Source organism: Hemiscyllium ocellatum, chromosome 22 (assembly GCF_020745735.1).
Source record: "Hemiscyllium ocellatum isolate sHemOce1 chromosome 22, sHemOce1.pat.X.cur, whole genome shotgun sequence".
NCBI classification, from domain to species: domain Eukaryota; kingdom Metazoa; phylum Chordata; class Chondrichthyes; order Orectolobiformes; family Hemiscylliidae; genus Hemiscyllium; species Hemiscyllium ocellatum.
The window spans coordinates 22,195,020-22,211,019 of record NC_083422.1 but is presented as its reverse complement, the minus strand read 5'-3'; the positions used below and the strand labels follow the sequence as shown (position 1 = coordinate 22,211,019).

At 39.4% G+C, this 16,000-nt stretch overlaps 1 protein-coding gene across 1 annotated transcript in view; it reads left to right on the top strand.

Moving 5' to 3' along the window:
* The window catches only part of LOC132826241 (adhesion G protein-coupled receptor A3), a 544,117-nt gene that overhangs the window by 439,310 nt on the left and 88,807 nt on the right, over window positions 1-16,000 (top strand). The window contains exons 13-14 of the mRNA XM_060841943.1: window positions 7,117-7,324; window positions 8,218-8,426. Coding sequence (XP_060697926.1) covers window positions 7,117-7,324; window positions 8,218-8,426 — 417 coding nt within the window. The remainder of the gene's footprint in view (window positions 1-7,116; window positions 7,325-8,217; window positions 8,427-16,000) is intronic.

Below are 16,000 nucleotides of genomic sequence, written 5' to 3'. Positions count from 1 at the left end.
AAAATATTGATATTGTCCTGTAGTTGACAGCATACCTTAAACATCAAGGGACCCAATACTGACCCCTGTGGAACACGATTAGAAACTGCTGTCCATTCACGGCATCTTCTGTTGAAGATTTTCTTTACACTCGGTTTCCTGTCATTAGGCCAATTTTGGAATCAACTTGCCACATCCTCCTGTATACTTGTATTTCTCTGACCAGTTTGCCATATGGGACCTTGTCAAGTGCCTTACTCAAGTCCAGGTGGACAATGCCCAAGGCACTAACCTTGTCTTGTTACTTCATCAAATATTTCAATGAAGTCAGTCAGTCAGCCAGTCAATGTCATGCTTCCTACCCCTGATTAATCCATACCTTTCCGAGTAATAGTTAATCCTATCTCACAAATTGATTTGAGTGATTTGCCCACCACTGAATTCAGAATGACTGATGTATAATTATTTGGTCCATCTCTAGCATTCTTTCTGAATGATGGTACAATGTTTGCAGACCTCCAGTCCTCTGGTACCTCATCTATTGAATGAATGTTGGAAAATCATCCTCAGAGCATCTGCTATTCCTTTCTGGCTTCCTTTAACAACCTAAGATATAATTCATCCAGCCCTGGTGATTCGTTCACCTTCAAGGAGGTTAGTCCCTCCAGTATTTTCTTTCCTTTCATTTTGCATATTTTCAATAATATTTCACACTCTTCTTTACCTAGAAATCCTGGACCATCCCTCTCCATTGTGAAGAGATAGACAGCATGCTGTTTAAGTACCATGTCCACATCTTCTGTATCCACACAAGTTACCACTTACATCTGTAATGAGTGCAAACCTTCCCTTCATCAATGTCTTACTCTGAACATACTGATAAAACACCATTCCATTTTCCTTAATTTACTAGCTGTTGCCTTTTCTTATTGTCTTTTTGCTTTTCTCATTTCTTTTTATAATTCATCCTTGTAGTTTCTACACTTCTGTAAAGTGTTACTTTGTTGAGATTGTCATAAGCTGGTTGTTCTGATTTAGATTGTCCTGTTCACATCTGGATAATTAAGGGACTATAGACTTCACAGTGCCACCAGATGCCTTGTGTAATTGTGTTGAGCAGTTGTATAAGATCACACTTTGAATATTGTATGCACTTTTGGTATCCTTATCATATGAAGCATGTACTTGTCATTCAGGGAGTGCAACAGATGTTCATCAGACTAATTCCTGGATTGGCAGGATGTCTTATGAAGAGAGAGTGAGGAAACTGGGTCTGTTTTTTTTAGTTCACAAGAATGGGAGGTGAATAGATTGAAACTTACAAAACTCGTACAAGGTGACATAGATGTAATTAGGATTCTTTGCCAAGCTGGTGTGCCCCCAACCCAGAGGATGTAGCATTAGAATAAGGGATAGGCCATTTAAGACTGAGATGAGGAAGTATTTCTTCACACAGAGGCTGGTGAACCTTTGGGAATCTGTATCCCAGTGGGCTATGCTAGCTCAATGATTGAGCATGTCAAGACAGAAACGATTTCTGGATAATAATGACATTAAGAAAAATAGGGATACATTGGCGACGTGACACTGAGGTAGGTGGTCAATCTTGGTCTAGCTGAATGGCAGAGCAACCCTGATAACCTGACTGGCCTATTCCTGTTGCTGTGTTCGTCATAACAGACTGGCTGAGTTGGCTTTGCCACAGTTCATACTGTTGTTTTTCTGCAGATTGATCCCTCTCTCTTTTCACATGGAATTTTAATAATGTCACTGGATGAGTAATTCAGAGGCTTTGGAGAGGGGCTCGTAGAGTGATATAGCATGGAAACAGACCCTTTGGTCCAACTAGTCCATGCCAACCGTGCTCCCAAACCAAACTAATCCCACTTGCCTGTGTTTGGTCCATATCCCTCCAACCTTTGCTATTTGAGTATTTACGCAAATGTCTTTTAAATGTTGTAACTGTCCCTGCATCCATCACTTCCGCTGGCAGTTCATTTGAGGTATGAGCCACTCTCTGTGTAAAAAGAAAAGTTGCCCCTCATGTCCTTTTTAAATCTTTCTCCTTGCACCTTAAAAATATGCCCCTAGATTTGTCCTCTTCCACCCTAGGGAAATGACCCTTTCTATTCATCTTACCTACATCCCTCATGATTTCATAAACCTCAAGAAGGTCACCCCTCAGCCTCTGATGCTGCAGTCTATTCAGCCTGTCCTGAAAGATCAAACCCTCCAACCCTGGCAACATCCTTAAAAATCTTTTCACAACCCTTCCAAGTTTTACAATATCTTTTCTATAGCAGGGAAACCAGAATTGCACACTGTGATGCAAATTTCAAGAATTATGTACATGAACTCTGGGTCTCTCTGTCCTGTAATATTATTCCAAGACCCTATCATTAATTGTCTAAGTCTTTTATTTGTTTTGCCAAAATGCAATGCCTCGTTTTTATCCAAGTTTAACTCCATCCACCTCTCCTCAGCCCATTGATCCAATTGATCAAGATCTCTTTGTAATCTTAGGTAACCTTCTTCACTGTCCACTAAACCACCAGTTTGGGTGTCATTTACAAACTTGCTTACCATGCCTCCTAAATTCTCATATAAACCATTTGTATAAAAGTAAACACAGCACCGATCCCTGCAAAACACTGCTGGTCACAGGCCTCCGGTTGGGAAAACAACCCTCCACCACCCTTTGGTGCCTACATCAAGCAAAGTTTGTATCCAATTGGCAAGCCCTCCCTGAATTCCATGTGATCTAACATTACTAATTAGCCGACCATGTGGAATCTTGTTAAAGGCCTGACTAAAGTCCAAGTAAATAATGTCTACCACTCTGCCCTCATCAATCTTCTTGGTTGCTTGCGCAAAACACTCAATCAAGTTTGTGACTTCCCTCACACAAAACCACGCTGACTATCGCTAATCAGCCCTTGCCTCTCTAAATGCATATAAAACATATCCTTCGGAATCACCAGACTCACAGGTCTATAGTTCCCAGGCTTCTCCTTCCAGCCTTTCTTAAATAGAGGAACAACATTTGCCTCCCTCGAGTGTTCCGTTACCTCACCCATGATTATAGATTATACAAATATCTCTGATAGGGGCTCTGCAATTTCTTCCCTAACTTTCCATAATTCCTGGGATTTACTTGATCAGGTCTCAGAGATTTATCCACCGTTATGTTTTCTAAGACTTCCAGCTCTTCCTGTTCTGCAATGTGAATTGCTTTCAAAACACTATTTATTTCCCTGAGTTCTCTAGCATCCATTTCATTTTCCACAGGAAAACGTGACATGAAATATTCATTTTATCTCTCCAACCTTCTGAAGTTAATGCTGATCTTTAAGAGGCTGTGTTCTCTCCCTAGTTGCTCTTTTGCTTTTAATGCTACTAGTAAAATCTCTTTAGATTATCCTTAACCTTATCTGCCATCTCATCTCCCCTTTTTGCACTGCTGATTTCCCTCTTAAGAATGCCCCTCCATCCTTTATACTCTTCATTTGACCAAGTTGTCTGTGTCTAATATATGACTCTCTTATTCTCGATCAGAACCTCAACACCTCTATTCATTCATTGTTCTCCACACTTACTAGCCTTGCCCCTCACTCTAATAGGAACAGAATAGGAACATAACACAGGACCTAGCATAAAGACTCCCATTTATCAGTTATCCCTTTGCCTGCAAATAGCTGACTCCCTTCAACTTTTGAAAATGCCGTCTCATATCATTAAAATTTGCCTTACTCCAATTAAGAACTTTAACTTTTATGGAAGGCCGACTCTTTTTCGTAACTATTTCAAAACTAATAGAATTACGATCACTTGTCCTAAAGCGTTCTCCCACTATCATTTCAGTCACTTGCTCTGCCTTATTACTCAAGAGAAGGCCATGTTTTGCACCTTCTGTAGTAGGAGAAAGTGAGGACTGCAGATGTTCGAGATCAGAGTCAAAAATTGTAGCGCTGGAAAAGCACACCAGGTCAGGCAGCACCCGAGGAGTAGGAGAGTCAACATTTCGGGCATAATCCTTTCATCAGGAATGAGAGGGTGCTGAGAGATAACTAGGAGGGGGTGATAGGACTGGAGGAAACATAGCTTGGAAGGCAAAAGATAAATGAAGGTGGGGAGGGTGCAGATAGGTCGGTGGGGTGGGACAGGTCAAGAGGGTTGTACTGAGTTGGAGGATTGGATCTGGGATGGAGGTTGGGGGAGGGGAGATGAGAAAACTTGTGAAGTCGACATTAATGCTTTAGGTGGAAGATGAGGCGTTCTTTCTCCATTGTTGGGTGGCTAGGATTTGGCATTGGAGGAGGTGCAGAACACTTGCATGTCCTTGGCAAAGTGGGGGGGAAGTTGAAGTGGTGTGCAATAGGGCGGTTGGGGTTGTTTTGTGCATGTGTCCCAGAGATGTTCCCTGAAACGTTCCGCGAGTTGGTGTCCTGTCTCCCCAATGTCTTTCTCTAGTCGGTACATTTACATATCGATAAATAAAATGACCTAGAACTCATTTAACAAATTCCTCACCATCCAAACGCTGAACACAATAACAGTCAAAAAATTAAAATCCTTTACCATTACAATCCTATTATTCTTAATATTTCTGAGGTCTTTCGACATATTTGTTCCTCAATTTTCCTCTGACTGCTGGGGGGCTTATAGTATAATTTCATCAAGATGATTGTTCTTTTCTTATTTCTAAGTTCTACCCATATAGGTTCACTGGACAGTCACTCAAAGATCCTCTCTAAGTACATTAGTGATGCTTTCCTTGATCAAAAATGCCACTTCCCCATCTCTCTTGCCTCCCTTTCTATCCTTCCTGTAGCATTTAAAACCCAGAAGATTAAGCTGCCAATCCTAGCCTTCCTTCAGCTGATTTTCTGTCATAGCTATGATGTCCCTGTCCCATGTTCCCATACGTGCCCTGAGCTCGTCAGCCTTACCTGTTAGACCCCTTGCATTGCAATAAATGCAGTTTAATTATTCAGACTTACCTCATTCTCTGACTTGCTGTTGTCTGTCTTTTCTAATTAACTTGCTATTTTCTGATTCAGAACCATCCTCATCTGCCTTTTGATTTCCACTGCTACTCAGGAAACCACCCCCACCTCCCCTCCCCACTAGATTAAAGGCTCCTGAAACAGAACTGGCAAATCTCCCCATGAGGATATTGGTGCCTTTCCAGTTCAGGCGAACCCATCCCTTTTGAACAGGTATTTTCTGCCCAGGAGAGATTGCAGTGATCCAAAACTCTGAATCCTTACATACTGCACCTTCTCTTTAGACACTGAGTTTTCTGCCCTTTTGTTTACTCCTATTCTCACTAGAACATGCACCGAGAGATTACTACCTTTAAGGTTTTTTTTAGCCTTGTCCCTAACCTCCAAAATCACTCTGCAAAGCCTTAGCCCTTTTCCTAACTATGTTGTTCTTACCAATGTGTACAACAACTTATGGTTTCTTATTCTCTCCTTTGACAAAGTGCTTAACCTTTCTTGACTCTGGCACCAGGGAGGCAACCTACTGTCCTGCATTCAAGGTTATGGCTGCAGAATCTCTTGTCTGTGCCCCTGACAGGAGAGCTCCCCATAACAATTATTATTTTAAATCTTGACAAATCTCAAGGTGTTAAGCTGGCTCCTTCTTAGCTGGTGACTCTTGATCTCTTTTTGAAAAGGCAGCCCCTTGCTTCCTCAGTGCTAAGAGTTTTCTACTTTGTGAGGTGAACCATTAGCTTAACTATGGCCCACTCTCTGGCCATTGATTGGCCAATTCAGGGAAAATCACAGCTTGAGGGACTGTTTCCTGCAAATTGTCAGCATCTGACACCATCCCCCAACCCAGTATTAGCCTGACAGATTGTAGGCAGCGGAAAGTGCCTCAAAACCCACGGAGAACATTCTGCACCTGGTGGTGACCAGACAATATCCATCCGACAGTGTCTAGCCTGCAGCTTGGGTTCCTTGCTTTTTTTCTCTGATAAACTTGGTTTATCCTATCTGAGTTAATGTGGAAATCAAAATGCACACTTACTTCATGTTTACTTTACTTTTTTTCTAGCTTGCAGTGTTATAGGTAGAAAGATCTGATGTGAGGCTGGTTGGCTTATGACAGGCACCCAAGTGGGATGAGAATGAGGCATATTATATATTCTGTTTAATGCAATTGTTATCCCTGCTGGGCCAAGCGTACATTGACAGAGTGAAGTCAATGGTCAATTCTAGTCTTAGTTCCTGGGTGTTTTTTTTCTTTCATGGCATTTGCTGCATAATGTGCTTCCACCTCGACCTGGCCTAAGGCAATGTTCCGTCTCCAAATATTACATCTGCCATGGAGGCTTTATGAGATTATCATTCAGATTTATAATTGCACATACAGTAAATGTCACAGAAACTGTGACTGTTAATGACTGCAATGTTTAATATTGTGGGTAAAAGGTTTAAATGAAACTTTTGTTTGAACTTTATTACTGATCACAAAAGAAAAAAAAATACAGTTGTGGGCAGTGTAAATATTACATTACTTTTCTAATGAGGATATGCTATGAGTCACTGAACGCTTTTGGTACTGATGTGTGATTAATCCAGACAGATGACAAACCCAGATGAACAGTAATCATTTAAGAGAAAATGAAGAAATTAGTGTAGTCTAGGTGGAGAAAATTTGGAATTAAAATGCTTAAATATGTTTCCCCTCTGTGTTTACTTTGATGAGGCACTTTATTTCAGTGCCATTTTATATTAATAAAGAACAAAGACATCTATGCAATCTTTTTATAAATCCATTCTGTATGTAAGTTGTCCGATTCTGTTGCAAGTGAAGGATAAAAACCTGGTAGATTGTCTCTTTAAATAAGATCTGCAGTGTTGATGTAACCCTCTAGCTTGGATGGTAGGAACCATTCTCACCTCTGCAGCAGGGAGCTTGACCAGAAAGATACTCTCAGGCAATGGAAATGTGCTGTTTGTTAAAATGCACTGAATTATAGCTATTCCCCTAGTTATAACTCCAGTTTTTGGTAGCTTCCAATCTGTTAGTAAAAGAGACAGTTCATATGCCTTGCTGTAAAGGAAATTATTGAAAACAAGAGTATTGTGACTCACATCTTTTCTTCTTTCTTTAATTCTACAGAACACCGTAGCAGTGGCATCAGTTCAGTTGCCACCAGCAATTTTCACTCATTTCCTCGCCTTGCACACTGTTGACAACTCATCTTGCAAGCTACAATTTATTGTATTTCGAAATGGAAAACTCTTCCCCAGCACAGGTAACTCATCAAACCTTGCTGATGATGGGAAACGCAAGTGTGTCTCGACTCCAGTTGTCTTCGTCAAAATAGGTAATTTTCTATTTAAATTTGAAAATCTGTATGTTCTACTAGTTTAAGTGATGCACATGTGATTGCCATATAGGTTTTATTTTACTTTGAGAGACAATGGAATCAAACAGATTCCTGAACAGTCTTTTTGTTTTGGCAAAAAGCTTGTTTTGTCAAACCACTTGCAAAATGTAGCATTTAACTAAATTAATTCTGAATGCATTGTTGACCTTCAATTGTTGCTACATATGGATGTAAAAGAGAGATCTATGTCTAATAGTTGCTTTCTAATTGTTGCATCAATTTCTATAGTTCTCGCTAATTGTTCTAATTAGCTTACTTATTCAAACAAGTCAGTCCGTTCTGAAAATGTATCCAGCTCATGCCCATCATTCAGCTGTTATCCAATATAAAGTGTAGTGTATAACATTCAGTCAAGATATAAGCAGCATGCATTTTGAAAATAAATTGTGCTCGGTGATTTACAGTATTTTTAAAATATCAATTTTCAAAAATATTGTTGTTATGTGAGGGAATAGTAACACTCAATACACATGATTTAATCTGCATAAAGCGTAAATGCATATGTCAGGGATAATGTAAACAAGTGTCAAAAGACAAAATGTGTTCTGCAGAAATTCGAGCAGGGCTTTTTTTTAATTCATTTCAATAAGTTTTAATTTGTGGATAATATATTCCAACAGAATACTTTCTAAAAGACAGGTAGAAGTTTCATGTTCTTTAATTTCATCACATTTCATAATTCGTGCTGAGTTTTTATTCATTACATTTAAGCTGAAAAGTTTTTTTTTAAATCCTGCGATTCTTGTTGTCAAAACCTTCCAGATCTGTGTATATAGTATTCAGCTATAAACCTTTCCACTCCATTAACCTAATTCAATTTGCTTCTGCAGATGGGTGCAGCTTTGGGAACCTCACTAAACCCATTACTGTTGTTCTGAGGCATTTTGCGCTGGGTACAGATCCCACTGCAGCATATTGGGATTTTGACCTTTTGGATGGGCACGGTGGTTGGCATGCTAAAGGGTGCCATATAACAGGCTCTGCAAGCAATATTACCACCATTCAATGTGTGCACTTCGGTAACTTTGCAGTCCTAATGGTGAGTACATGTTTGGAACATTGAACAGAAAGTTACGCTTAGTAACGTACTATCACGCTCCCTTTAGCTCATTCTCAATAAAAAGGAATATATTTTACAAACAGAAGGGATGTTCAAGAATAAGGCAGCAGCATTTTATAGGCAGCATTAGACATAAATAATTCAACATTTTTTTTTGCAGACTGCAGTGCTTCAGTATATTGCAGACGAACATTGAACTCTCGCTTCATAAATTTTAGTTGAAGAAAAATATTGTGTAAATTGATTTATTTGTAGGCTAAGTCCTGCCGGTATACATGTTGATGTTTGGCGTTCAGTTTGTATTCCTGAAAGGGTTTCTGTTTCCTCATTTAAATTGTGTTGTATAGCCTATTCCAATCAGGCATGAGGAAAATGCAATGTGAAATGGAATTTTATTAAATGACCAGAGAAGAAACAAGAGCACTCAGTCCTAATTTCCCACATCATTTGTTGCCATTTTAGAGTAATATTCGAGGCTGGGTTTATTATTTGTTTACTGATGCCCTTTCCTGTAATATATATTTGACTTCTTACCCTTTATAAAACCTGCTTGCTGTTTAAAGATGGGATCATAGCTACTGTAAAATGCTGCAAGATGTGTTTTAAAATGTTGCTAAAATGTCACCAAATCATTTCTGTGTCTTTGTGTTTCCTATGGCATACCCTTTCATTTTTGTTCTGACTCGCATTTCATATTCCAAGCAACATGCAATATGCATATAAATTGAGCATCATCCCTTAGAATGGGTGTGACAAATCTGTAAAATACAGTACATGGTGAGATCATCAACACATACTGAAAGTCCCTTTCTAGTGGGAGCAATTTGGGAATATTGGATTTAAAATTGCTTTATCATTCCAAACATGATTTTTCGAATAGATGATGTGAAGCATTAAATCCTACCCTCACATGCTGAAATCAAATGTATTGCATTTACAAATGAATTATTTTAGCAGCATTACACCAAGATAAATAGGCTCAGTTTGTTTACATGTTGAAAGTATTGTAATTGTGTAAATGTCAAGGTATTGGTTTGTATTTGTAAAAGGCAGCTGTACTGACGACTGTGGAACAGAGGATAAGTGTGTGCAGAATGCTAATCTGCTGTCAGATGGAGCACAGATGTTGTCCAATCATAGCATGGGCTTTTGACAGTCTATAGTGTAATGTGATTATTATCACTCACCGAGGCATAAATCATTCCTCTTGGAAAATATTTTGAATTTCTTCTAAAGCTCTTGGATACCATCCAAAGTATGAATATTTAGATGAATGCCATCAAAGTAGTTTGACTATATTTCCCCCCAGACTGAATTTTCTTTTATTTATAAAGGGGCCTTCAAAAGCTCTTCAGGGACATTAACATATTATTCCAAACATAAACTAAAATTTTTAATAGGTAGTCATACAATTTGAAATTATCTGTCAGTGTTGCGCATTAAGAATTGTATTTAAGTGAAATCTCTGTTTGACCAAACAAACTTAGTTGTTAACTAAGACGTATTAAAGCAGGGTAATAGATTTGTGAAGGAGTTCTATATCTACCTATTGTTGAATTTTATAAGATTATGTTGACATTGTATTGTACTGAGAAACTTATTTTACAACAGCTAAACATTGAGACTAGGCCAATACTCTTGTTAAATGTGAATACTCTTGTAAAATATTAAGAAGGACAAAAAGGAAATGGCTGGATGATTTGTTTGATTCCAAGATATTCTCATTAAATTTGTTAGATCTGAGAACAGATTAGAACTTTAAGCTACTGTAATACTGGAGCTTCCAAAATAGTAACATAATGTGTGTTTATATTGGCACCTGCAGCAAAAATGGTAATGATCTGTTGTAGGTAACTCTTAGAAATCTGAGTCACCTTATTTACACTCACCTTCTCAGCAAGGGACTCAAGTAATGAAGAGAATGCTAGGATGAGTAATTCAATTTGGAGTGAAATAAAGGAAGTAAGGCCAGTATTATAGAATGCATACGTTATGGAGGTCTGTTCTGTTACTATATTTGATAGTTTGCATTGCAGCTCTGGTAGGAAACCAAAGTTGAATCTCTTTCCCCAATGTGAGGTTTTATGTCAATTCTTTGAAAATCAGTGGTACCTCTGTTAATTACTTGGTAGCCATTAATGCTGGGTACCGTCTCACGCAGGGCTCATTGTTGATTTTAGGGAATACAGTTGTCGATTTAAGCCCTATTCCAACATTTAAACACATAATCAATGCTGTTGCCTCACTAATGAATTGCTGTATTGTTTGAGATGTTATCCTTTGGATGAGGCATTTAAAACCAACGCCACATCAACCGTTTTACTGATGTTTAAGGTTGTTTTCACCTTCGAAACAAGGTGACTTTCCCCATCGTCTTGTCAACAATCATCTTTAAACCAACATCAGTAAAAAGCCACCTAGTCAATTATCCCATGGCTGCAAATGGAACCTTGCTGTCTGGCTGTGTCCACATAGTGACTGCACTTCAAAATGATTCACTCACTGTGAGATGTTTTGGGATATCCTAAAGGCCATAAATGCAAGCTCAGTCTTTCCTCATGTTTTCCTTCTCTTCCAGGAAGTGGTTTAAATGTATTGAATTTTTGCAATCTACCAACAAACTGAAAAATTTTTCTTTGTGATTTTAACTACTGCCAAAAAAGCCACAATATACCTTTAGTAATACCACTGTACATGAGAGTTCTGTGCTGAAGAGATTGTGGAACTTGGTGTTTAGCATAATTTGTAGTTGCAGCACTAAAGGAGGATTTCTTTAACATTATTTTAACAGCTTACTAAATCCCCTGTTTGGGTCCTGTGGGACTTACTTGTCTAGGTGCAACTGTCATATGTTGTCTTTGTGAATGATCATTTTATTCTGCTGTTGCTATAACTGAACCATGTGCTGCTAATACCCATTTAAGTACAGCTGCTCCCCAGTCAACTGTTTCAGGTGGGAGTGTGCAGTTTGAGAGCTTGCCTTATTGTGGATTTCTAACTTTTTGACCTGATGGCCTGAGGCTAACACTTTATGATTTTGCCACATCCTACCATTAGGACAGCTTCAACCGCCCACTAACACAACAGTGTATTGTCTTAATCATTAACTCAGGATCCATGATGGTTCATCGAATCTGGCCTATAATGAAAAAAGGGTGGTCCTCCTGAATACTGCTTGTTGCCTTCCTTTAGCTAATTAATGAGTGTTCCTCCTTGTTGAACATTACTTTGAAAGAAGTACAGGGCTGCTGGACTCTGGATAGGAGACTTTAATGTCCATCACCAAAGGTGGCTTGGTAGTTCCACAACTGACAAAGTTAGTCAAATCCTGAAGGATTGAGGACTTTCTGTTGCACTGGACTTGTGGTGAGAATCCCAAAGTGAGGGGAACATCTCCATGATCTCACCCTCACTAATGTACTTGCTGCAGCTACATCCATGCACAGCAGTATTGGTACGAATGACCAGTTCCTGTACAAATAAAGCCCTGTCTTTATACTGAGAATATTCTCCAGTGAATTCAGGAACAACATCACCATGCCAAATCTAGCTCAGATCCAGCAATTCAAAGCCCATTTGCCATCAGCTATCATCAGCTGCAGAAGATCATTCCATCATACAAAACCACGAGTTGGCATATGCCTTGCTCTCTCAACATCATTCAGACAGGCAGTCAATCTTGCTTCACTGAGGAGTACAGAATAGCACAGCAGGGACTATACCTAACATAGATAAAATGAGGTGAAGTGGTCAATTGTCATGGCATTTCAAAGATGTCAACCAACTGAAGTTACGGCATACTACACCTTGTGCACCAATCAGCATGGGCTAAGTGACCAATCAGTCAGATCAAAATTGTACACCAATCATACCTAGGACAAGGTAAGATGGATCAGATTGTTGAATGCCAATCATCTCAACCACAGGACGTTGCTGTAGAGTTCCTCAGGGTAATGCCTCAAGACCTAAGCCATTGAAACTGATTCAGCAATGGCCTTCCTTCCATCATAAGGTCAAAAGTGGGAATGTTCACTGCACTGTTTTTCATTCACAGTCCCTCAGATAATGGTGCAATTTGTGCTTGAATGCAACAAAACCTAATCAACTCACTACAGTTAACATTATGATACAAACGGGGGCAATGCATGTCTAAGACAGAAAAACATCTGACCACCACCTCTTGGCAATCACTATATTTGCCACTACTGACATTTGCCACCTCTACTGGTGCGCACTTGTTTGAAGTAGTTCACTGCCTCCTTTGTCTGTGCTTTGTCTTGGGTTATCTAGTACCTATTGATAGAGGATACACCACTGTGGGGTACTACAGGAGGGACACAATGCCTAGACATACTAGACATGCTAGCAATACGTCCAGCAATATTCACTCAGGCAGAATTACTCAGATCTCAGGGACTTGATACAGATCTACCTACTTCCTTTGAAATCAAGAGAAGGACTCATTGCCTCTACCCAGAGTAAGGTGGGTGTAGTGAATGTAACATGAACAGTAAGCATTACCTGAGACATTACCATCACTGAATCTCCGACAATCAATTTCCTAAGTGTCCAAACCAGAAGCTTAACTGGGTGAGCATGTACAAGAGCAGGTCAGAGGCACACAGTTCATCTCCTGACTCCTCAAAGCCTGTACAACTGCAAGACACAAGTCAGGAGTGTGAGCAAATACAAATCACTTGCCTGGATCCGTTTTATTTAATAATTATGGGATGAGGGTGTTGCTGTCTGGGCCAGCATTTTTTGCCAATCCTTAATTGCCCAGAGTGTGGCTAAATGTAATTTACATTGTTGTGGGTCTGGAGTCACATGTATACCATCCCTAAAAGACGTTAGTGAACTAGATAGGTTTTTAGGACAATTGACTATGGATTCATGGTCATCATTAGACTTTAAATTCCAGATTTGTACAAAATTCAAATTCCACCACCCAGTCCCCAGAACAAGAAGTGAGTCTCTAGAGTAACAGTCTAACGATTGTACCACCTGGCTGTTGCTTCCCCAAAAGTGCAACTCCAATAATACTTGAGAAGCTTGACACCATCTAAGATAGAACACCTCATTGGATTGCACAATCTAAATCTTCTTAAACATTCACTCCATGCACATCAGTGCACTGGGCCTGTTGTGTGAACCAATTATGTCTTGCAAGTCAGCAGTTATCCAGGTTTTTTTTTCAATAGCACCTTCCAAAACCCCAACTATTATTATCAAGAAAGACGAGTGCATCAGACACAAGGCAACACTACCATCTGCAAATACTTCTCCAAGACACACATCATTCTGACTTGGAAGTACACTGTCAATCTTCCATTATCACTGGATCCAAAATCCATAAACTTAGTATTTAACAGCATGATGGAAGTCCCTCCGCCATCTGATTGGCAATAGTTCATGAAAATAGCTGATCGCCATCTTCTCATTTGGGATGGGCAGTAAACTCTAGGCTTGCAAGAGATACACTCAACTCATTGTTGAATCCTTCCGGAGAGATCGTAGGAACATGTTTCTGTCTGGACAGTTCTGATGGATTCCCAAAGCTATTTAAAGATCCTGACTATATGCTGTGCTCAACGGCGTTATGCAGTTCAATGTGAATAACAGGGAGATAGTGGCTATGCAACGAGAGGTGGCAGTCCCAGTTCACCAATAGCACGGCCACTCAGATAAATCATTCATTTCAATTGTGAATGCCATCCAATCAGATACTACAGGAGGCATTTACAAAGTGATTGAATGCAGCAACGTACTGCCTCTTCAACATTTCTTAGACCAATTGTTAAGAGAGTCAAAGTACTACCAACTTCTTCATATCACAACTAAAGAGATCCTACTGTCCACCTGGACCCTTCCATTATTTACCACCTGAGTATAAGACCCCACAGCAACTGAATGTTCACCTTTCTGAATGACTTCACTATCCATGAATAATAAGATTCATTCAACATTCACATCTGTACTTCAATGAAAACAAATTCTTGAGTTGAAATAAAGGATCATACTTTTATATTGTGCATTCTGACTCTCCTTGATGACTAGATGTGTCGACCTGTCCCCTCATTCAATAATCCTTCTCAGTGCCCACGATAGCCAGACTGCTGCAGGAGCCCCCTGGGATTCTGATCGTCCTCATCACTTTCCAGCTTCAAACAGGCAGCTGCTGCTGGCTTTATCGCTGAAGGGAACATCTGGGCTGCCTGGACTTGCTTGTCATGATCTACAGGCAGAGCACATTGAGAGGTAATGCTGGAATGAGTGTGAGAGTATAATAAATCATGAGCCATGTGCTAAAATGTATTTATGTATATGCCCTACATAAATATTTGCAGATAAATTTAAAAGATATCATTTGTATATGACATTGTGTCGCAAAACAAGGTCATGAAATGCCGAGACTCATGTTCCAGCTCTAAAAGGTTGCAGTGTAAGGAAATTTCATGAAATGACACAGTCTTTTTTGTGAATCTATATCATTCTAACTAGATCGTTCAAACACAAGCAGAATTTCAGACTGGCATTTTGGCTTAACTTCACAAAGCTAAGTTTCAGTTTAATTCAAGCTTAACATAAGCAGCAATATTATGAAGACCCTGGTGATAAATATACTAAATAATAAAACTCAGAAGGACCAAGATACAATTTCCAGCCTTTACTGAAGCAATTTAACTCAGCTGTAGCAATAGTTGAATTGTCCCTAGTGTAGGAAGAGGAAAACTGACTGACTTTTCTGCTCTGGATAGGTGTGAATAAACCATTTTAGAAGGTGCACAAGCATGCACAGAATGTGGCAATTTGCTCAATTGCAACAATGCCAAAATGTTTGTTTACACTGTCTAGATTCACCTCGGAACAATGGGTACTTGGTCAAACTACTAGAGAGCTACCAGCACCTCAACTGAATCTCAGTAAATCAGGGCTGTCAGGAAAGGAGGAAAGAAAATACTATTGATTATGCAGCGCTTTTCATGTCCTGAGAAACATTTCAAAATGCCTAACACCATAACAAAAGAGGATCCTCAGTAGACTTCTTACCTCCATCAGAGTTCTAGAGAAGAGTCACGTTGGCCTCAAAACATTAACTCTATATCTCTCCACATATTCAAAGTATTACAATTTCGTAGCTCTTTCCTGAAGCATTTCCCTGTCTGGGTGATGTGCTGTTAGTACAAAGCTTAAAAAGAAATCTCTTTACTAAATGCTCCCTTCCCATTAAGAAGCTTCAGACCAGGCCATACCCAACAACCTGCACTGAACATTCTGCCCATATTTTCACAACTGAGAGAACCCATGACAGTCTAATTCAAAGCAAGCAATGCCCAATATGCTTTTCAAGAAAATTAACTTGCCCTACTTCCAATGTTTACAGATTATTTTTAAAAAGTCTAACATTTGGATCTAAATCTGTATCTTCACAAAAAATGAACCCATTCTGCCTTGGGCCACAGCCTAACTGTGTGCCAGGTTTAATTGGAATCCAACAACTAATTTTTGAGATGGACTGTTTGTAAGCTGGATAACAGAAATGGTCAAATACA